Consider the following 23,132-nt stretch of genomic DNA (forward strand, 5'->3'; position numbering starts at 1 on the left):
ATCCAGGTTTTTCCTCGTTTAGTAGGGTAGGCTCAGGAACTTAGCGCACCACCTTAGCACACTAGTCACCTTAGTAAGACACTTCGTCCCCCACTAATCGCAAAAATTTCAAAATCTTTCATGAGTTGAGTGGTAAGGTGTTTTAAGTTAAAAGTGAAGAATCACTGTGTCCTTTAGTTTCCGCGAAAAAGGGATTCTTTCGTTTAATTCCTAGGTCTATTTTGATTTAATAGTCAAGGAAATTTTCGTATTCAATATGATTTCTTTTTACAAGAATTTTCCTTTGAGCTGAGCTGTAGATTCGTAAGTCGTTGAGAGACACTAGACTTAAGGCCTTTTCCTAACTGACTTCTTCTATTAAATAGATAAGTTTATGTTAAAAAAGTACTAAAGTCTTATTTTATTAACGAAAATCTCTAACTTTTCTAAAATTTGATTAAAATCCATAATTTTCTAAGTACGTGCGTTACGTGCGTACGTTTTAACACATTAGTGTTAAAAGTGGATACAGATTTTCTTATGCTAAAGCCAGCTACAATGCCAGCTATTCTATAAAGTCAAAGAACAACTTCTGACTTATTTTCAAGGGACGAGCATTGTAGAGATGGCGCAAAATTAATACGATTAGGATACCTCTCCTTCTATCTTTTTATTTATGGAGAGTAGGAAGAAAGAACTTATTGTAAAGACACTCTCTACTCTCCCTACCCTGCTGTATGCGGGATGCAGCGTGAAGCTGATTTTTTTAAATATAATTATGTAGCTTGTTTGAATCGGCCTAATGCATAACTTTATACAACCTCATAAGGCTTAAATTTGTGAAACAATGCCACACATGTACTGACTATCGATCGTTCTGCGCGCGCATTGCTTAGAACGAATGTCACTATTTTCTACATGAAAATTCTTGACACCGCCTCGAGAGGTTATTTTAAAAGAAAACTGTGACTTTTATTGTAATATCAGTTTAATAATATTTTACTTTTAATTGTTTTATTTAAGTAATTGGTAAATTTCTTGAGAAAAGCTCTTGGAAGGTATCATGTTTTAATTTCGTTTCGCCGGCTTCAAGTAACATCTTGGTGAGTTTAGTTTAATTATATATTTATATAATTATTTATTATATAAAATGTATTTAAAAGTGCAATATAAAAATTGTTTTTTAATTATTGTTTTTTTTCATATATTCAATATTTGTAGTAGATAATAGAAACGAGTAGGTATATAATAACCATAATTTTTTTAAAATGTTAAAACTATATATTTTTTGATGCCTATTGGTAAATGACGAACAGACATACATACTTATCTCTAGATAAATAATATACAGGATAAATGCTCTTATTACTTTATATAAAGAAAAAAACGAACCTACTCTATCTACAATGGTTTGATTTTGGTGTAGATTCTACACAGTTTTTTATTACTCTAATATGTATAAGTTTTGATTTAGTAATTTGATTTTTTTATTTACATCCTTACAAATAAAAGTGAGCAATTTTGAAATTACTCAACTTTGCTTTTGTAGTATATAAAAGCGACTACGTTTTTTTTTACTTAGGGCACAGAGTGTTAAGAGTTAAGACTAGTGCTGCCAGATTCAGGCTTATCATTTCTAGGACGTTTGTGGTGCCACGAAAGAACTCAAAATTTTGTATCCGATCCGAGATTAAACTACCTAGAACTGTTGGTTGATTATTTTTTGTAAAAATCTTTAATTAAATATTTTTATTCAGCACGATAATGAATGCTGAATATATTTTTGATGTAAGCATGAGCGGAGTGTCTTCTCTCTCTTGTCCCTCTGCCTGCTCTGCTGTGATACAAAGTGAAGCTGATCACAACAAAGTAAAACGGCTAATTAAATATACAATTTACTCATTTAATTTACTGAATCTTATGAACATATTGCATATATATCCTAATAAGTGACATAAGAAATAGTCGACCCGTATCGGTATCAATTTAGATATTCTTTTCCTGACTTCTCTGCTGGGAAGTGAAATGTTATAAAAAACAAATTAAGTGTTAAGTACATATTTTTTGGACTCAGTTGAAAAAACTATACAAATGAAAGTGTAGGTAGTAAATGTAGTCCAAGCGCCTGATGATTTTATTCTATTATTTCATGTCAACTTCAAGTCAACTGATGCTTATGCAAATTTCAAGTCAAAACCTAACTTGAAGTTTGCATAAGCATCCGCATCAGATGAGAGAGATAATGACAGATGAGAGAGATTTAATTTTTATATCTTAAACTTGATGCTGATCCTTGTCAGCGCGTCATCAGCATAAAGACAAAAATGTTAAGTAAATATTTTAACAATTTTAGACGTAAAATCTGCAAAACAATTTCCAAAATGTGGACAGTATGTGTCCCTGGCTGGGGCGCCGTGGTGGTGGCGGGGTCGCTCTTGCTGTATGGAACTTTAGACGTCGCGTACTTCGCGCGTATGATGTACACTGTTGCGAAGGCGAGATATTTTAGAAAGAAGATTTGCATTTTGGATTCTACGGAGGTTCAATGTAAGTTGGTTTAACTTTTGAAAAATGAAAATACTAGATATAACTTCAAAATTGACTATTACCATTTAAAATAATCAATGGTAAATTCACTCTCTTAAAAATGTAGAGCGATATATTTTTTCTTTTTTGTTTGCATCAATAAAAATCATAATTTTAATAAACCCTAGTAAATCCTATTAATAGGTTTGACAATAATGTCATTAGGATTTAGGGCACCAAAAAAGACGAAATACAACTAAAGTATTTTTAAAAAATATACTTAAAAATTTCTTAATATTGAAAAATCTTTACTTACTTTTTATATGTTACCATTATGTTTAAAATTCCAGCGTGGTGTCTGCTCACCGATATCGACACACTCCTCTACCACATGAACAACGCGCGCTACCTCCGAGAGCTGGACTTCGCGCGAGCTGACTTCTACGAGCGGAGCGGTCTGTACGCCAACATCAAAGCGGCCGGGGGTTCTGTTTTACAAGCGGCCACCACTATCAGATATAGGCGGTATTTGAAGCCGTTCACCAGGTTTACTATTACTTCTAAGGTATGTATATAAAATAAATAGTGATTTTTGATATATTCACTATTAGAAGGGATTTGAGTGATGCAACATTCTGTTCTTTATTTTATATGATTTAAAAAGAGATCGTAGCGCAATGGCACAGTGTAAGAATGTAAATGGTACTGATAGTGAGTTCGATGCTCTTTCAAGGAGATGAATTATTTTATTTCATCGCAATGTTTAGAAAATTGGTCGGAAATCAATTTATTACACATTTTACTTACTGAAGTGTTCGAAACATCGGCTTTCTAAAAATGCATAGTACTAAATATACGCGATTAATCCTGTAAAGTAATTTCATTTAAAATTTAAGAAGACGACGTCAAAACTAAAATGACTTCAAGATTCCATTGACACACAAACATAAGCGATACACTGATCTATTGGTCATTGACACAGACACTGGCCGTTTGATTCACGCATGAAAATCTAGTTAACTTCTAATTTAATTTGATCTTCCTTTTAAAATAACTTGTTTTACAAACGTAAGAGGTGGAAATGTTTTAGTTTTAACATTATATTCGAAATTATGTACATTATAAGTAGTAAATTCTGATTACAACGGGATTGCATCTCATTATTATTCTGCTCTGCGTTATATATCTTGCTGTATTTTTTTATGTTTACGCTGTACCCTGCGCAAGTGCACACGGCAGGGTAGGCACAGGGAACCTATTGATAAGACACTCCGTTCCCCATTTTACGCCGAATTGAGTAGTGGAACTTAACACCGCGTTTTGCATCGACACCATAGCGAAGAAAACTCAGCTGGCATGCAAATATTATTGATTATTTCTTTTCTTGTTTTAATATAATCTAAAAGAAATCATCAAAATACACTCTATATTTTAAGTTATTTTAAATTTTTCAGGCTATCTACTGGGACGAAAAAACCTTTTTCATGGAGCACGAGTTCATAGGGCCTGGTGGGTTCGTCCACGCGGTGGCGCTCTGTCGCCAGCGTATCATAGACACGTCGGTGGCGGCTATCGCTGAACTACTCTTGCAGCTACATTGTTCTGGCAGCTGCAGATCTCCGCCGGAGAAAATGCCTTCGGAGGTACTAGTTTTTTACTTTTTTATTCTATTTTAGAACTAGGGACCCGATCGTAGCTTCGCTTGATGAGTTACTTTGGCGTTCTAATAACATTAAAATTTTTAAGATAAAATTACTTAAATAGTGCTGAGTGGGTGATAATGATATTTATTATTGTAATAGGTTTTTAGTAATATAAATGTTTGGCGACAATGGTACACGGTGAGTTTATGATTGCACTTTGAATTTGTATTAACTTTGTTACAATCTACTATATAAATAAATAAATTAAAAAATATTTATTAAAAAATATTTTCTTAAAATAATATAATTGTAACTGTTAATAAAATTAAATTTCTCCCACAATTACAGCTCGAGCTCTGGGTACAAAGTAACGAAGTGAGTTCAGCCAAGCTCAGACCGCTCGCGCCGTTACCTCTCGAAGCGCACCCTCTGAGCTGCGGAGAGATCATCCCCAAAGCGGCGGAGTGAAGGCGGCTGGACCCGAACGAGTCGAGGAAACGAGTGTAGGTTAGAATTACGGAATTAATTATGATCATTCGTTACGAAATGTATCTTAATAATTGTATTTATGTATTATTGTCTTTTAATATAATTTAGGATGACGTGGGGAACGGAGTGTCTTAACACTGTCTTCCCTCTGCTTACAGCGTGACGCTGATTTGATTCGTATTGTCTTTTAAATTGATATTTGAAATGTTATTGGATTTGATACTTTCTTATGATCTTATACATTCTATGATTGATTAAGGCAAGAGATTTATATAAAAATTCGCGCATTAATGTGTAAAATATATTGAAGATTAGTAGAAAATTATCATATATTTTAATTAATAAAATATTTATAAATTTTTAATTACCATAATCTTTTTGATTTATTTATAATAAATTATCGGAAGAGACGAGACGTCTGTTTAAGTAATAAGAAAAAATTAAAGATCACCAATCCAAAAAAGTATCCAATGATCATAATTAAAGCAATTATAACAAACTGATAATTTAATAAGACACCATAAGTGATGTTTATTAAACTATCACTAACATAAGTTATATAAAAGTTTTTATAAAGAAATTGGCGGTTTCGTTCGGGTTATAATTGACAGGTGTCAATGTCGAAATTGCAGATGATAGCTAGCTTATTTTTTAAAAGTATGCTAGATTAAAATAAAATACGTATACATAATAAATATATTATATCATTATAGCTTTTAATATGGTAGTGAAATATAAATTATAATTTTATCTTAAATTTTTTATTTATATATTTATAAGATGGCTGCAGTTCTAAGCGTAGGCAGTATGCTTATTAGTGCAAAGTCAAAATGTAAATAAGATAATTAAATTCATTAAAAATACATTAAATGTTTTAAAATAAAAATTATATGATATTAAATTTTACATTTTTATATTTTGAAGTAAGTTGTTATTTTAAAATATGACAATTTTAATAATGAAATTATCTCTTATCATAAAAAGTATTTTTATCATTTCACTGTTATTTTTATAGCATATAAAAAATCTTAGTTATGTCCTATAAATATTTTGTAATTGTTCTTTGTATTTATTAAAATTAACTTGATAATAAAGTACTTAAAAGGATTTTTTATCGTATTTCAATCGATTACGTTCGTTTTTTTTAACTTTTTATAGTTTTAATATTTTATCTTCTATAATTTTATTTTTGTGTAAATATTTTTGTTATAATGGAATTCCAAAATTAGAAATCATATACTTATTGATATTTTTCTATGTTAATTTAAACAATTGTAATTGTTATAATTTTATTGATTATTTCCTTATATCAATTCTTTCAGTTCTGAGAAGAACTAAAGTAAAATATTGAAATAAGCGTTTAGAGTATTAATTTATTAGAGTAAACAGATTTATTATATAAGTTCATATTATGTACCTTTGTGATTTCTTATTCGCACAAGTAAAATATTTCTTTTTTTTGTTGTTGTTCAGTAAAAATATTTCCTTCTATTTTTTTTAGATTTGTATTATTTATTAGGATAATTTTATTCTAGTCATTTTAAAAATCAAAAGGATTGTCGAAACATATTTAAGCTAATAATGTACTTATTATAACAGTAAAGCTGAATTGCGTCACATGTACATTGTACCTACAAAATAAATACATATGTAGGTATATTATGTTGCATACATATAATTTTAATTGTTTTGTAGATATTGAAAATCTAAAACAAAAAAAGTGTTGTTACTGATCGTTTACGTTTTCAACGTTTTACATCAGTTTTTACTTTCTAGTAAGTAATGCAACGCGTGTGGTATTATTTCATAGTTTATGCTTCTGATTAATATCTAGAATATTAAAGATTCGAAAATATATTTTTAGGTAAGAACTTGTAATCTGTTAAACGGAATTTATGAAATTTTGGAATTTTTGATTGTTAAAAATTAAATAAAAAAAATACCTTCATAAAAGTAAATGAAATGTTTCATTCAAAGCACCAAAAGAGATGCATTCATTGATATTGTTAATGAATAGATTTTTTAAAAGTTTTTTCTTACTTAGCAAAGAGTTATTGCCGCGTCAATCCATTCTGTAGCTTATGGGTGAATTCAAAGGTCTATCTATAATTTAGTCTCGTGAATATGAAATTATTATAAATATGAAATGGTCGAACATAAATTACTTATACCACTACAACACTGATTTTCAAATTGAATATGTCCAAGTTTTTCCAACATAATTTTAGAAAATAAAATGTCATTGAATTAGCATTCGATAGTTCTTTCTTCCTAATTTTAAACTTCCTTTTAGCTATTCTATAAAAATTACATTTTACTCATATCAATTATAAGTTTGTAATGTTAGAACGAGGTTTTACTATGCTCTTCTTCTTGTGTACACTGCTGACTATTGATACTGCTTTTCTTCTATAATTCCATGTATTTGTTTTTCAAGACAATTTTAATTAATAATAATTAGCTTTTCTACTATAGTAGCCAATTGATTGAGTTAACTTATTCTGTATATTAACTACGATATTAAAGTAAAACGTATTAATGGTGCTTTAATATCATTACGTTGGATCTTAAATAGAAATTAAGTATTGTGTATATTGTATGAAATATATAGATATTTAAAATTTGTAATTAAATTAGCTCAGCTAATATTCCTGAAAGGTATTGGTTTATGGTAAGATAAATCACTGTAATGTAAACAACTGAATATTATAAATAAAGTTTCAAATTACATATGAATTGTTGTAATGCGTTTTTTATTTCGTCGTCCATATTGACTTTGTTGGTGTTATTCATTTGACAGCAGTTCAATAGTTATTTGTAACAAAATATATGCAGATATTTATTAATTTCTCATCATTTTGTATCACGCTAGTACAAAAGTTAAGCAGGTTTCGTCTACTTGTTCATTGAAAATGAAATTCTAGTATCAGAAATAGAACTCAGAACCTACGATTTAGGCAGCCTGCCAATGTAGGCTGTTGCTGAGGCTAGCGGCTTTGTTTACTGTGCATAAAGTTCATTAAAAATAAATCCACTCAGTTAAAAGCTACGTATTATTTTGATATCGAAGGAATAGAAGCTTCGCGCGAAGCTTCGCGCTTAGCTTTTTTAAAGTGTTATTCCACACTTAGGAAAGAAAAATACTTATTTCAGAAAACCAGAAGGCGCAGATTCGAGTCCCGCTACGTTAAAATTTTTATACATTTTCTAAAATAAGTATAAAGCTAGATTAGTTAATTTTTCATTCAAAATTCAATTTAATGTACAAATAAATCATCTTATTATATCAATAAATTCTTATTTACAAGTTTCTTTCTATTCCCTGACTCATCTAACACTCAGCCATTCACACGATGCTGTCCATTTTTCATATTTATATTTGATAAAAACTTTTTAATTGGTAAGCATTTAATTTTGTATGTAATTGCAAATATAAGTGCAAAAGCAATATTAAAATGTATTATTTCTAAGTAAACATTGAAATATAGGTGTAGAAGAAATCATTCTGGATTTCAAAAATCAAGAAAAATATAAAAAACATTTTTTATTCAACTAGGGGCTAGGCTTACTTTGCCTCGACACAAAGGCAGAGAGCCTCCGCCACCTGAGAATTCCGCCACTCAACACACTATGCTTCCAGAATTCTCAGAAGAAGGAAGTGTCTTAACACTAGGTTCCCTACCCTGCTGTGTGCGGGATACAGCGTGAAGCAGATTTTTTTAAATTCGATAATAGGTGCTATCAAATATACCTCTTTATATTTTTCCATAAGTTATTTGTAAATGCAATGACAAAACAAGATATTGATATATTGAGACATTCTTTTAATTGGCAAAATGTTCGTGTACTTTGTAACCTGGTTACGACAACACGTTGCGCGTCATCGAAACTCAATTTACTTGAAATTATAATTTAGGTAAACAACTGTAGATAATTGTATATAATATATGAATATATTTTCTTTTATATACATATTATTTCTTGTATAAGTTCTTTTCAGTTGAAAGTGGGGAACTGAATGTCTTAGCAGTAGGTTCCCAGTTTCCCTCTGCTTACGCTGATACGAGTTAAAAATAAAAAAAACAAAAATAATTCAGTAATTTCATTGCTTCACAATTCTGGTAGGTAGAGAAATCCAAGTCAGGATACTCCCTTTTACACTTTACGCCAAAAACGAGAGATAACGTTGATTGGCAGAGCTCAACGCCGTACTTTGCAAGAGAGATCGAATCCATTAATGATCACGTTCGAATTCAGCCTCTTGCGCCATGATGGCCTTTTAGTAGTAACTTGTGATGCAAAGTTATTTGTGATATGACAGTATATAATGTAATTAATTACATCTTAAGAAAAACGTCCTAACTTGAATAATGCAATTAATTATTAGGCTACTATTATTTTCAGTTAATTGCCATTATATATAGAAATTTGGAGTTAGATTTTAGATTATAGTTGAATATTATTGAAAACATCGTCGTGTACGCAATGACTACAGCTTTATTAATGTAATTGTATTTAGATAGTAAGTACTGCAAAACGGCTTTTATTGGTCAACTTGTGTGATTTATTTTTTGTGTTATCTTTATTTGTATGTATTTATTTTGCTTAAATATTATTAAAATCGTCAAAAACTGATTAAATTTTGGTAAAAACTATACTATTATGTAATTATGATGGAGTAAAATTCTGTAAGTTTATAATATAGTAGTAGGTATATGTTTTGTATGAAAAGACAATATATGTAATTAATATGATTAAAGCTATGTTGTCTTCAATATTTGAATATTAATTAACTTTTTTGTATAAAATCACATTGCATTGTTCTTGTTGTAGGACTTATTATGTAATGAAACTTGTTTGTGAAAAACGTTCCATGAATTTTATATTATGTTACTGACTACTTTTAATCATAATTAAAAATTTAAATTTATTTTTACTTCATAATATTAATATGTAATATTTTATATTAAAAAAGGGGTATAAAAATAAAATTCATATTTAATTTTAATGTACACAATTTATTCATATCGTATAGTGTTTCTTATACAAAGGTAATAAATTGTAAAATCCTCTTTCACGATCCAATAAATAAATACTTAGTATAACTCCTTCAGTCCTATCACATGCCCTTTGGGCAATATTAGGAGTGTAACTTACAATACGTCGAATACTTCCGATCTAGCCTTCCTAGGATTGATACATAGTCCCCAACCATGGGCTCTACTCGATAACGAGACTCAGGACAAATATATGAGTGAGAACGCCATGCGTTTCATTCCTTTAAAAATCTTAAAATATCGCGATTCAATCGCAGCGACTGCTCATGGTAAGGGCCGGGGCCATACTTTTTCTAACAAATGTACAAAAATATTATTTAAAGGTAGCTTTAAGGTAGGTATGTATTGTCAAAGGCACTGGTACTCTCATCCTGATACTCTGCACAATAGGATTTATATTCTTAAAAATAGTTTGCGATTTCTTGACAGCTAGAGGATCTATCATACAATTTTTTTGGTTTTGGAACATAACAGGCATTCCGATCGAGAAAGACTATACATTAACATAAATAAACATCTAAGTTGGACTTAAAACTACGACTTAGAACTAACTTATAAGAAAAATAGTCTTTAGCCATCGATTTTCACTATCGAGTCTTCGAATAGATGAAACAGATCTACTGCGCTTATATTACACATTATACATAGCTCAACCACTAAAAATGCATTTTTTTAAATCTATCACTGAGTAGATAAGTTTTATCTGCTCGAAAAGTCTGCAAACCGAACATTAGTCTCATACAGGGTCCACGCGCGCGTCGACGCGGCCATCTCTACCCTACGTTACACCATGAGTGTTTTACTCACTTACTAGGAAGGATTCATTAATTAGGCGTTGCGACTTAGTCGCTTACAGCTGCACAATATTATACAATATATAAATCATCTCTTTACAATCGTGGTAACTTCTAGGGAGGGGCGAGACAGTTTGTACGAACATATCGACACGCGCTCGCGGGACCAGCCGCGACTGAGCAGACACCAAACGATCCAACACCACAGAACCAAGCGGTTGGCGCGCAGTATTCTCTGCTCTTAAGAAATTAGAGCGTTCTGACCGCGAAGACAGGCAGAATGCTCGAAACATTAAAACACATTGATAGAAATAGACAAGAGCATTCGCTTGGTGTGAACCCAGCTTAGCAGTGCTGCGCGGTCCAGGCGCAGGCGCAGGCGCGGGCGTCCCCTCGGTGGGGGCGGGCTCAATGCTCGAGACCGCGCGTCTTGTTTTGGTGCATCATGTTCTTTAACGTCGCCACCTCGGTAGCGAGTCGGGCGAGCTCCGCTTTTAAGTGGGCGTCCTCCTCCTCCGCTTCAGATCTAGGCGGTCTGTACTCTGCGCCGAGGGAAATTCCAGAATCTCTCTCGTCACTTGAGCCCTCCCCGTCCCAGGAAGGTGAGGAACGAGGTCCGGGCTCTTGTTTGATGTGTTGCAGAGATAGGAGAGCGCTGGCAACGTCTTTGTCACCGAGATGTGACTTGTGGCGCAGTTTGAGGGGCAGGCAATTATTTTCTGGGGCATACTGCTCGGTTGTTTCATCTCCGGAGCCGGAGAGGGATGATAGTTCATATGGCGAAGGGGCTCGGCGAGATCTGGAGAGATTGAGGACGGAACCAGGTGGTTCATAATGTGCAGGGTGAGGGTAGTAAGCTTCAGGTGCTGGGAGTCTTTCTTGATATGGCTCTGGAGCACGTTGTGGTGGAGGAGACGGCGGTGACGCTGGGGGCACCGGTGGTGGTGGGGGTGGTGCAGGTGGAAAGAGCGCACCGCCTGATAGTTTACTTCTTTTGGTTACACACAAAACTTGATCGCATGTTGGGAGGGTTGCCAACACTTGATCGATGCTAATAAGAGTTTCCCCACAAATGCCGTATTTCTCTTTAATTGCATCTAACTGCGCCTTCAGTACATGATTTTCCTTTGAGAGTTCAACAACACGTTGTTCCAAAACCATGTCGTTGAAGCGACGTTTTTCACGGGAGCGCTTAGCGGCTTCGTTGTTGCGCCGCCTGCGGTCCCAGTATCCATCATCCTTTTTGTTGTCGGGAATAAATTCCCTTTGTTTACGTTGTCCAAAGAACTCCTTCCTCTTAGAAAAATCATAGTTGCCATAATCATGAGGGTCTCCAGGGCTGCCGTTAGAGGGGCAGCTGGGTGGTTGGTCCATGGGGAAGTGTGGTGAGACAGAGAGTCTCGCGCGTGGTGGTGGAGGCACGCGGGACGGTGTCGGCGACGGGCCGAGTGCAGCGCCCGCACCCGCGCTCAGCAGCTGCTGCTGACTCAGTATGAACTCGGCGACCATGTTTCGGCGGACGACGCCTTGTCCGCACGGATCTTCAGTGTGGTTCTGCAACAAATAAAACATTACGTTAGTATAAGGTTGCAATTTTCTAAATAGCCTTACAAAATATGCTTGCAAAAATGCTGTCGCAAGTTCCTGCGCAACTTTGCACGTGGTTCACCTTTGTGTAACCACATTGCCACATTAACATTTTTTTATACCCTTTACATTAAATCGTATTAATAAGTCACGTTTCCTAACCTCATGTTCTGTTACATGAATGTTTACAAGTGCGGCAGGATACAATGGCAGAGTTGCTATCTCTTTAAATATTGAATAGAGGTATATTTAATTTAAAAGTCAAACGAGGGTTTCAAGAGCATACATAAACTATTTAGTGTGAAATAAAGTCAAAAACCATGCCCGCGTACATGTGACGACAATTTACGAAATGCTTAACTAAGCGAAATGCGTAATAATCTAGTTTCGGAACAATAATGTTTAGTTTTCGCAATAGTCACGTTGGTAACGACGTGGGCTAGTGAAGCAAAGCTCAGCATTCGATAGATTAATATTATTTTATCGATGCATCATCGGTACAATGTCGATGACCTTTGCATGACACAAAACTGCCTCCTAAATTCGTCTCGCACAAACGTATTTCACTTCTATACTGAATTTCCTATCGATTATAGTTAAAATAAACAACGACAGGAAGTTTGGCAAAAAACGTCTTAAAGCATTGTTATCAATCGAGGATAACAATGAAAGAATGAATCCTAACTACCTATTGTGGCAAAGTCGTAAAACTAGTTAGCCTTTTTTCTAGTTGTATAAAACACGAAAAAATAAGTGGTCACGTTAACTGACACGCGGTGAACTCGCGGGCAACGTGAGAGTTCTTTCTAAATCTGAAATTATGCTTTTCCGACGACATTTGCATGTGATTTTAGCTATTCCAGAGCTCCGGACACGTGCTCCCCCGCCCGTTTATACGAGATTATTCACAATTTACTCCTTATGAAATTCGAAAAAGATCATTAGACAACCTCCGAAGAATTTTAAGATGTTTTTGAACGATCTCATTGTATTCAGAAAGGTTTATATAACCATTTCCTATTCCGATCTTTGGTTTATGGAAATAAATTGGTTTAACACATTTGTCAGTGGAATTAACAGTTACTTTAATACTATTTATATGTATATTTTGGTAATTTGGCGATAAATATAACTTAAAATAGCTTTGTTTTCTTTACAATAAAAAAGTCCAACATTCTTACTATTACACGTTTTAATAAAATCGTCATATTCGTCAATTAATTTCAAGTAATATTACGTTGTTCGAAGTCACAAGGTAGCTCAGGTTTCCAACGGATTGTGGTTCGGTGTCAGTAGGCCGCTCTAGATGCGCGCGCGCACCCGTTACGGCTAACTGTTCGATTAAACCAGCTCTAATTGGTCGATGTTAGTGGGGCTCTTGTTGGTTGTCGTTTTAAAATTTTGTCTTTTTTATCTTTATCTGATTAGAGAATGATGTAACTTTTTTTGTTGTTCATTAAGTTAGCGGTAACGATGATGCTAAATGGTCTTTCTAACACATATTTTTATTTAAGAATCACAGTTACGCACAGCACATAGCTTTCTAGGTTCTTTTCATAATGTTTGCATTATGAAATAGAGGAAAAAATATATATAACATGATGAGTCAATTTCAAAAAATAAATCTTTATGTCCAGAATAATATTCCAATAATTCGATTCCATAATTAAAGCATACATTTACAATTAAAAATTAATAATACCAAAGAATTATTTAAATACATCATATTAAAGTTCATTTATTTTAAGTAAAAGTCAATTTTGAAATATTATCACTCATTGAGTTTGATGCGTTCACGGTCCTCAAAATAACTGCTCTATTTAAACCTAAAAAAGTATCCGTTAGGTGACGGTTGGCGGCACAAACGGTTAAACATTGCCTTAATGAGTAACGGACAGTACAAAAAGAATATTGATTCAATTATTATTACATAAGAAAATTACATTTATGTTTTGATGTGTTGAAATAATTTCCCGCCATTTTCATGTCTGACTTTGACGTTTCAGGAACATAGATAACGTCAAATGTATCACAGTATACCTACTGTCTATAAGAAAAATATTAAAGTTATTAAATTTACTTGATAAAAAGAAATTAATTTATATTTTTTAAGAAACAAAAAACAAAACTATAACAACAAAATTACGAGACTAATTACAACAGTTATTAAATACGTTGAATCCGATATTGGCGTCGCGTCTAACGGTGATACAACAGTCGGCAATTGGACAGTTATAGCTAATCATGTACTTTCGTTTAACCGTTAGCCAAAAACTGGCACTATACGGTACCACGCTTTTTATGCTCATCTCGTCTAAAACTCGTTATGAAATTTGTATTTCGTCACCGGCGCCAAGGTTGGGTTGGGCAACGCTGTTACAAACTTTGCCGTATCATGTCAGAATTATCTTTATGCATTTTATTATGCGTTTTACGATGCGAATTCAAATATATATTTTATTTCTCCGTTTTTCTGTATTAAAAAAATTACTTTATAAATATAAAAATATATAAAGTTATTTTTATAACGTAGATAGACATTTCCAGCGACCCGATTGAGCTAGGTTATGTTCTAGCGACCTTCGCAATGAACTACAGTAAGTATATACACACGCGGACGGCTCACGTTGCCCGCTCAAGAACCGGTCACGTGTGTGGGGGGCATTATTGAACAAAGGTATAATACTAAAAGTGTACAACAAATATTATATATGTCCAAAAAAAAATTCAGGCTGATTAAATTTAAATATAGCAAATATATATAGGTAACCTTTGACTTGTCATATCGAAACGACTTTCTGTCTTTAGTAAAAAAAAAAAAATATTATCGCTTTTGATAATTAATATATAAATAACCACGTAATTCTGAATATATTTCTGACTCACTGATAAAGCACAAGACATTGTTAACGTCTTACGCAATTGTTTAATGAGTACCAACAGACACTCTATGACCCATCTCATTTTTATTCTCTAATTACGCAATTCTGCGTCAAGATAATAAATGTTATAAGATTGTTTTAAGCCAAATGCTAACTGTATATACTGTGTTTCTTGAAGTCGTCCATATTGTTTATAAAATAAATAAAATTTCACGTATGTCACAATAACACTGTCATAGAGGTCGTATTATAGTTGGAATTGTATATGTAAATGTTTCTTTTTGTAAGTTAATTTTTTATTGTAATCAAACAATTCTGAATGCAGTTTTGTAACTGATGTACCCTTTGTGGTAAAATAGGTTATTTATTTCACTGTATAATTCTCATTCTTTATATTAAGGCTAAGATGGTGGCATTCCATGACTTGCTTTTACTGGAGAAGAAGTTAAAGTACGTTGAGTAACGAGTGACAAATTACGAAGAGTTTAAAAATAAAACAACAAAGGACTACGTCACGGCGTTGTCACCCTCCATCGCATAACGATATAACTTGTTTCTATTCAAAATAATTTGATCAAAACTGATTTTCCTCTTTTTGGTACCAATCAAAGTTTGACATTACTTACAGATAATAAACAGATTACAGATAATAAAAGTCAGGAATTAGGATGTCAGCGGAGCACAATGAGTGAGCGGATAGTCGATCTGCGGATCATTTCAGTTGTCCTGCACGTGTCCGTGCGGCGGTCACGCGGCCCCTGACACGTGCACTTGAACTCACGTTGCTTGCGTAACATCGCACGTTCTTCTCCAAACCGTTATATAAAACAACGTGATCCGCGGAAGCTAATTATCGTTCTTGATCAATCGGACACAAGGATACGGCGATTCTAATTTTATCTGTTGTTTTTCTATGTGTTATTGGTTATTTATTATCTTTATATTACCGACGAATGCCCATCAATTATTGTGTATTTATATTTTTTGTCAGTTTTCCCTGATAAATCAGTTTAAATATTATCATGCAAAATAAACATACTTTCGTACGTTTTAATGCGCGCATTATTGTTGCTCTTGACCTACTCAAGACAATTACTAACTCACATAAATGTTCATAGACAATATCAGCCATCTTGGAAAAAGTAGAGAAAGTAGTACAGTGGTAACTTTCCACACGTTTGCCGCTATTGCACTAGAGAAGTAGGCCGGCCGCCATCTTTCATTTGACATTTTACTGTCTTGCAAAGCTATTTACTTTTAAAACAATGCAAATTTTTCGTTTTATTCAAGTTTACTTTAATTTTAATAATAGTAATGGAACGGGTTCACGGTCAGCAATCTACGTTGTATAATGCTTTTAATGAATTTGCCAGATAAAATATGTAAAATATATTTATATAATTGTATTATTTATTAATATATTGTCTGCTTTTGCACTAAGAATCCTTCCGATAATAATTTAATTCAGCCTTAAGTCGGGAATTACAAAAAGGTCACATTTTTGGATGAGTATCAAACATTTTTCTGCTGAAAAACTGCGTATACTTGACCGATATTTGTATTCGCATTTAGCGAAGGCCTAATTAAAGAACATGCTATTTCGGGGTTGGCCTCTCGGGCTCCCGATAGTAGTTTGGTGTCAAGGTTGCTTCTCGTGATTCCTCGCGCGTTATCGGTGATATAAAATGTGCCAAGGCCCTCTCCCTAAATGTTCCGGCAGCGGATTTCCCTATCTGATAAAAATAATCCTTTAACAAATACGTTGTTTGGACGAGACAAAGACAAACCTACTCGCGCTGACCTTGCTCTACACAGTTAATTGCTACATTATTAAGAAACGTTTAACCTATTTTCATGTACTAGATTCAACTAATTTAGTTCTTCACCTCAGTTCCTTACGTAACGCGATCGTTTTGTTTCTAGGAAGTATTGTAAACGGAGCCAACATCTTAATGACTTAGAATTTCCTTTCCTGCTCATTACATGTTATTGTTCTGTGTAATCTACATACGTTAATGTTTGGCGCTTGTATCGGTGAACCAGTTTCACTATGACTCATTGGGAATTCCCGTTAATATTTACGCTGTAGGTACTACTACTTCCGTGAATTAAAATGATAAGGAAGTCTGATGGTTTTCGCTGGAAGGTCATGAGTTCTGAGGAGGCTTTGTTTTCGAGTGGTTCCGTCAGCTTCCTTCTAAGAATTGCATCATATTGGTCCAGTTTTGGGACCCAAGGTACGTCACATATTGAACTACTTAGTGGCAATTGGTGTTACACTCACGTGTGCCAGTAAGTAGGTTACAGTTACGCGAGCGAGCGAGATAAAAAAATAGGTCAAGTTATCTTTGCTTGTCCTCGTACCGATGAAATTATCGTCGGCCGTTGTTATTGCGCGTGAAAAAAATGTAGATTACGTAACATTATTTTATTATGGACGATGATGTACGCGTTTTTTTTGTTTTGGTTATAATCTATTTTTGTATGCTCTTATAATAATATAAATAATTATTATATTATATAAGTCCAAATATATAAATACACCTTAGTGATTAATTTGCTAGAAACTTCAATTCCACCTTATCGACGAGTATCAAAACAAAATTGGCAACATTGTAATCAACACAAATAGTTACATGATTTCATCGCTGTTTTAAATTAAAGAAAAAAAACAGATTCGCCAGATTCAAAAAAATACCAACCATACATACAAATAAAAATGAATATTAAGATTCATAGTAACATATATAGCACTAGTCATGGTGCACGAATAAATGCATACGGGCGGCCTCACGCTCTTGTAATACCTTCCGGACGACCTTGCTTTTTACTTCCTGTATTACATCACTAGCGTACATTTAATGCACTTTATTCTTGAACACTTCTTTGTCCTACTATTATTAGAGTAAGGGAAACAAGTTAGTAATTCTAAGTCTGGTCTAGATTTATTAACTATGGTTTAAACGTTAGTTCACTAGTCTGTACTGTGCAGTTGCATATTGCGCAATCCCGCCCTAGGGACGTTGCGTCATACGTAGATAGCTAACTGACCTTTACACGATCGATTCATGTATCGTGTTTGTTTAACGGTTGGTTGGAATTGTATTAATTATTTAATTTATAATTACTTTCTAATATATTTCAAACAATTTATCTAGAAATGACGAAAAGTCTTTGCTTGAATCATTGAAGTCTACTAATAAAAGGTATATAGTCATAAATTGTACAATGAACAATATGTACTCTAGTTCCGTACATCCGTAGCGAGTGCACGCCGGTCGCCGGATTACAACCTTGAACCAGTTGTGTAAGCTAAGCACTCACAATGGCTTACGAAAGCAGTGCCAGGAGCCGCTTACGACATGGCAAATTACTCGATTGCAATTGTGGTCCCATGTACTTACAATTATTAACTTGTGTGGGAGAAAATCTAAATTTATATGTAAAAATAGTTTTAAATAAATTTAATTTTTATTTAATTTTGGAGGGTAGATAAAAAATATTTTTGTTAAATTATTAAAAAAACATATAAAAAGAATCAATAAAAGACAAAGGAACATTTAAATAAGATAATAATGAATATACAAAAGATATAAATAATAAATATTATAAACAAAGATAAAATACGAAAACAGTAGAAACAGGGTGTTCACAAAGAAAAATAGATTAAAAATAGCGAAAATAGTTCGGAAGTGGAGTTATTTAGAATGATAAATGCTAAAATCTTTTGGCACGAGACGTAGCGGGCATGAGTAAACAAATTTTTAACATCGAAGTCAATGACACTATACAAACATTTCTATGAAACGGCGAACTCGATGATGAGTTCAACTCAAACAATTTATTAGTCATTGAAATATATTGAAATACAGTAGAAAGCCAAGTTAAAATTTTCAGTGATTCAGATTAGTCTAAATTTGATTTGATAATAGATATTACAAATGCGCATTTCACTGGGATAACTTTCGTTCTCATTTAATTTTTACACATAATTATTTATTTGTTTATTTCAATGATCTCTAATTTTACTAAAGAAATTTTTTTTTAATATTTTTCAAAAATTAAATAAATTAAAATATTTTGTAAAAAAAATACGATTTTGAGAATATAATACCTAATAAGAATCTTATTTAAAATTATTACATTTAAAACAGAAAATATCTTATGAGAATCTATTACAAAAATAGTTACATTCTAGAAAATAAAGTTCTTTACATTAAAATGAAAACCAAATAAAGAAATAAACTAAACCATATCAAAGTTATTTAGTATATTAGTACCATAAATCTAAATAAAAAATACTTACAAAAATATTTGCGGTAATATTGCACTCCTTATCCGGAATTATCCAAATAACGAAAATGTCATAATATCACAAAAAACAGCAAAACACAAATAACGTCTTGGGGGTAGTTTTCAAAAAAGTATATAAGATGTTTAAAAAATTCACTTGCAATCACGTCCAAATGAATTTGCCACTATCACAATGTTATGATGAAATTCACGAACGGCGTAGTACTCCAGTTACTTGGGCTCGTCTAACCTCAGTGAAGTCTAGAGTGCGACTAATTTTTGTAGTGGGGTCGGCCGACTCACGGCTGGCGCGCACACTAGCGCACCGCGTGCATGTGTGCGTGAAGTGCGCGTGTGTGCGCGCGCGCGTCTGTGTGCTATTTACGTAACCCGACAGTGTGTAATCACTTCAGTCGGCGCTATTGAGTCAATTTAGTGTCCGATTTTTTAGCCTAACGCGATTGAGTCATATATTTGTGGCGTTCTGCTTCTACGAAGTCGAAGTCTAATCTATTGATAACCGTTCGTTTTGGATACAATGGCGTAATTAATTTGAATGTGACCAAATTTTTGACAACTCCAATCCGATCTGGCCAATTTTTCGCTCGTTTGTAATCTATCGGTTGACGTAAAAACTTTAATTTGTGTGTCTTAACTGCTAGTGGTATAATATTTCTTTTGAATTGTTTCAGCAAATTATCTGTAATATCTAGACCGGGGTTGCCTGTAACTAATTTTGAATAATTAATTTCTTATAAGAAAAAATAATTTTATAATATTTTCAGCAGTTCTTTATGCGTTTTAAACTTTCCATTGCAAAGTAGGAATTGCGTGCCTTGTTTCTTAGGAATCTATTGAATTATGCGGAAAATGACTTATTACGTCTCGCGTAAAGTATTTCTGTGGTATACATAATTTAGATGTATTTACCATCTTTTAGTTTTATGCGTTAAAATTCTCACGGCAACTGGTTTATCAATCAATCGAGGTAACAGTGAACTTGGTTACATTTTTAGTAGTTTTTTAATTAATTATATAATAAATATACTAGATATCTATACTTTATGTATACTTTAATTAATTATATAATAAATATAATATATATCTGTACTACTTTTTGTCTTATTTTGTTTATATTCATACTGTAAATTTTAAATAATCATGTTAATTATGTTGTTTCCATCCATCCATCAATCAGCCTTTCAACGTCCACTACTGGACATAAGCCTCCCCTAATTCTCGCCACTCCGTCCGGTCCTGCGCCCTTGAATCCAGCATTTCCCTTTGAATATTAAATTTACGTTTCTTTTCGTGATGGTGATCATCGGGCCATTAATAATTAGAATCCTACGAAATCCTACGATATCCTTACGAAAATTCTTTGGAGTAGGCTTGGAACTCATAACCGTATTATTTTAACAAAACTTTAGACTGCGCTATAATAAAATGTTACATAATATATTCTATAAAAATATTAATATATAGTTTTAGCATTTCAGTACACGCTGTATGTTTTGAAACACTGAAATGGAGAGGGAGCCACTAATTAGATTTGCAATGCGTATTGCCTTTGTGTTTACAGAATTATCTGAATGTGATCGCGGTGGTTGTGTGTTCGATTCCCACTGGAGGGAAAGAGTCTATTTTTATTTCTGCTTTCTTTTCTGGCAACAAGGCCAATCGCGGCGTTGAGTGAGTTTCGCTACTTTATGTACTTTGTTTTGAAAATTTTACGGTGCGTGCACGATAGAGCCTGCCTTTTATTATACCCCTCTGCCTTTGTCTTGTTACCAAAGAGAGGAAATGAAAAAAAAAATCATTACCCCGAGAAGAAATCGAACTCCCAACCATCGTATACAGTCAACCAGAGATAGATTCACTTCAAAGCCACTTAGTAACAAAAAAAGACACATATATAGAGAAGAATTCACTTATATTTAGATTCGATGATAAGTTATAAGTTTTCCGCGAATGTCAAGGTCGCGGCACTCACGTGTGGAATATCTGAGTGAAGCAGCGAAGCAGAGACAAACTAACTATGGACGTTTATCATATAATGGTAATGGCTGTAAATTTTCAGTATATTTATATAGGTAATAGAATAGGTAGCTAAATAGAATTGTTTTTGTCTGTTTGATGTTTTCTTGTCTGTGTTGATATTGATTGACTTTTCAGTAAAATATATATTTTTTCATTTTAGGCATTTTTGTATTATGAAGTTGATCTAATAAATGTCGGAGTGTCAGTCGCACTTCATTGAGAAATTCTCCATTCGTCATAATTACGTCAATAATAATAATTAGGTGTAATATACACACATATAATAATAATATATTTTATTTTTTATTAACTTTACGTAGTCGACCGCATATATCAAGATAGGCAGGAAGGAACCTAGTATTAAAACATTCGTTTTCATGTTATTTTTCCAGACATTGCGTGTTGTGTTGTGGAACTGTGAAACTGCGCTTTATCTTAATACCAGAATGAGAAAAAGAAAATATTTTTTCCCCGTAGTGGGCACCTATATCTATATATATAAAATCGAAAGGTCACTCACTCATCACGAAATCTCAGAAACTACAAGTGCTAGGAATCTCAAATTTTGTATAGGAGTTACTTATAGGACGTAGGTGCTCGCTAAGACGGGAATTTGCAATATTCGATTTCTAAGGGGTTGTTTTTGGGGTCGAAAGTTTGTATGAAACTTCGTTACTACAAATGCTAGGAGTCTCAAATTTTGCATAGACGTCACTAGGACGTAGTCATGGAGACAGAAATTAATAATAACATAGTTCACGCGGGTGAAACCGCGAGCGGGCCGCTAGTATAAGTATAAATAGTTATTTAGGCTATTTTAATAAGTTAACATTATATTATGCGTTTTTGGTTAAAAATTGCAATATCTTGATTAAAATTTTAATTTACTAAGTATATGGATTTGAAAATGGACTTAAAAATTTGCAATCTCGTGTCAGATCCACGTGATAGAATATAATCAAAAGTCAAATAAAAACAAAACATAATATTTAATGTAATATATATTTTCATAAAAATTACCATTATTCCATATTGTTGATAGTTGCTTTGTAAATAAGAAATATAAAACTAATGTATCTTGTTATATGCACGTGTTTTTACTTATCTTATTTTATATTTTATTTTTTTTTATTTTAAGCTGCAATTCGAGCGAAGAAACTGCTCAGCATTCCGTAGATTCATCGTGGGGATGCCAGACCCAATGCGTTGCAGGGTGAGGAGCTCAGAGCAATCCTGGCACGTCAGATCCAAGTGTAGGCTTAATATAAACTGAAAAATATTATAATTTTAATTAAGTCTCTCCTTTAATGACAACATATATACATAATATTGTAATGCCAAAAGAATAATCTTCAGTTTTCCACCTGTGTAGGGATGCATTGGAACAGGATATTAAAAGAAATTAGACGAAGATTATTAAATTTACCGGAGATAACCCTAACCCCCCCAGGGGTTGGTGGTATTTCCGGTAAAAAATAGTAAGATATGACATGTATTTATATTGCCAGGTTCCCAAGAACATTAAATAATGTTTATGTTTTGATAAAAATGTTTTTCCCATTAGTACACTATTCCTTTTATAATTTTTATGCCAGTCAAAAATAATCTGCAAACTAACTACTAAGACATTTTTTTATCATTGTCCTTAATTTTAATAAAATTAGATAATACTTTATAGGTACCTGTATTTTATTAAAGATAATAATTTAAAAAAAAAATCTACACTCTTTTTATGTGTTTGTTTTTTAATCCATTATTTTTTTAATTACTTTCAGATCATCTATTTCTGTATATGAGCATCGAATATGTTATCATTTTCATTATATATTCAAAATCTAAAAG

General features: G+C 32.9%; 2 protein-coding genes and 1 long non-coding RNA gene across 3 annotated transcripts; 2 read left to right on the forward strand and 1 right to left on the reverse strand.

The window, feature by feature from the left end:
- Positions 1 to 875: 875 nt before the first annotated feature.
- Positions 876 to 7,373, forward strand: LOC146529680 (protein THEM6-like). The gene is made up of 5 exons (XM_085202097.1): positions 876 to 1,082; positions 2,333 to 2,526; positions 2,856 to 3,070; positions 3,960 to 4,148; positions 4,497 to 7,373. Exons 2-5 carry the CDS (start codon positions 2,361 to 2,363, stop codon positions 4,614 to 4,616), a joined length of 690 nt encoding a protein of 229 aa, XP_085058223.1. The 5' UTR covers positions 876 to 1,082; positions 2,333 to 2,360; the 3' UTR covers positions 4,617 to 7,373.
- Positions 7,374 to 9,634: 2,261 nt separating this feature from the next.
- vri (nuclear factor interleukin-3-regulated vrille) lies at positions 9,635 to 19,524 on the reverse strand. The gene is made up of 2 exons (XM_085202098.1): positions 19,264 to 19,524; positions 9,635 to 12,042 (listed from the first exon to the last, which is right to left on the reverse strand). Exon 2 carries the CDS (start codon positions 11,995 to 11,997, stop codon positions 10,897 to 10,899), a length of 1,101 nt encoding a protein of 366 aa, XP_085058224.1. The 5' UTR covers positions 11,998 to 12,042; positions 19,264 to 19,524; the 3' UTR covers positions 9,635 to 10,896.
- Positions 19,525 to 20,715: 1,191 nt separating this feature from the next.
- Positions 20,716 to 22,969, forward strand: LOC146529682 (uncharacterized). The gene is made up of 3 exons (XR_014879019.1): positions 20,716 to 20,942; positions 21,230 to 21,309; positions 22,429 to 22,969. It is a non-coding gene; the product is annotated as an uncharacterized LOC146529682 (long non-coding RNA).
- The last annotated feature ends 163 nt before the right edge of the window (positions 22,970 to 23,132 follow it).

This window comes from Heliconius melpomene, chromosome 18, assembly GCF_056956725.1.
Source record: "Heliconius melpomene rosina isolate 202511_hmr_F chromosome 18, ASM5695672v1, whole genome shotgun sequence".
Taxonomy (NCBI): domain Eukaryota; kingdom Metazoa; phylum Arthropoda; class Insecta; order Lepidoptera; family Nymphalidae; genus Heliconius; species Heliconius melpomene.

What these genes read in the sequence shown, in the direction of transcription:
- LOC146529680 (XM_085202097.1), top strand. Translation starts at nt 2,361, where the DNA reads ATGTGGACAGTATGTGTCCCTGGCTGGGGCGCCGTGGTGGTGGCGGGG. An exon ending in GGTTTACTATTACTTCTAAG is followed by an intron (nt 3,071 to 3,959) that starts GTATGTATATAA and finishes TAAATTTTTCAG; the next exon opens with GCTATCTACTGGGACGAAAA. An exon ending in CGGAGAAAATGCCTTCGGAG is followed by an intron (nt 4,149 to 4,496) that starts GTACTAGTTTTT and finishes CCACAATTACAG; the next exon opens with CTCGAGCTCTGGGTACAAAG.
- vri (XM_085202098.1), bottom strand. Translation starts at nt 11,997, where the DNA reads ATGGTCGCCGAGTTCATACTGAGTCAGCAGCAGCTGCTGAGCGCGGGT.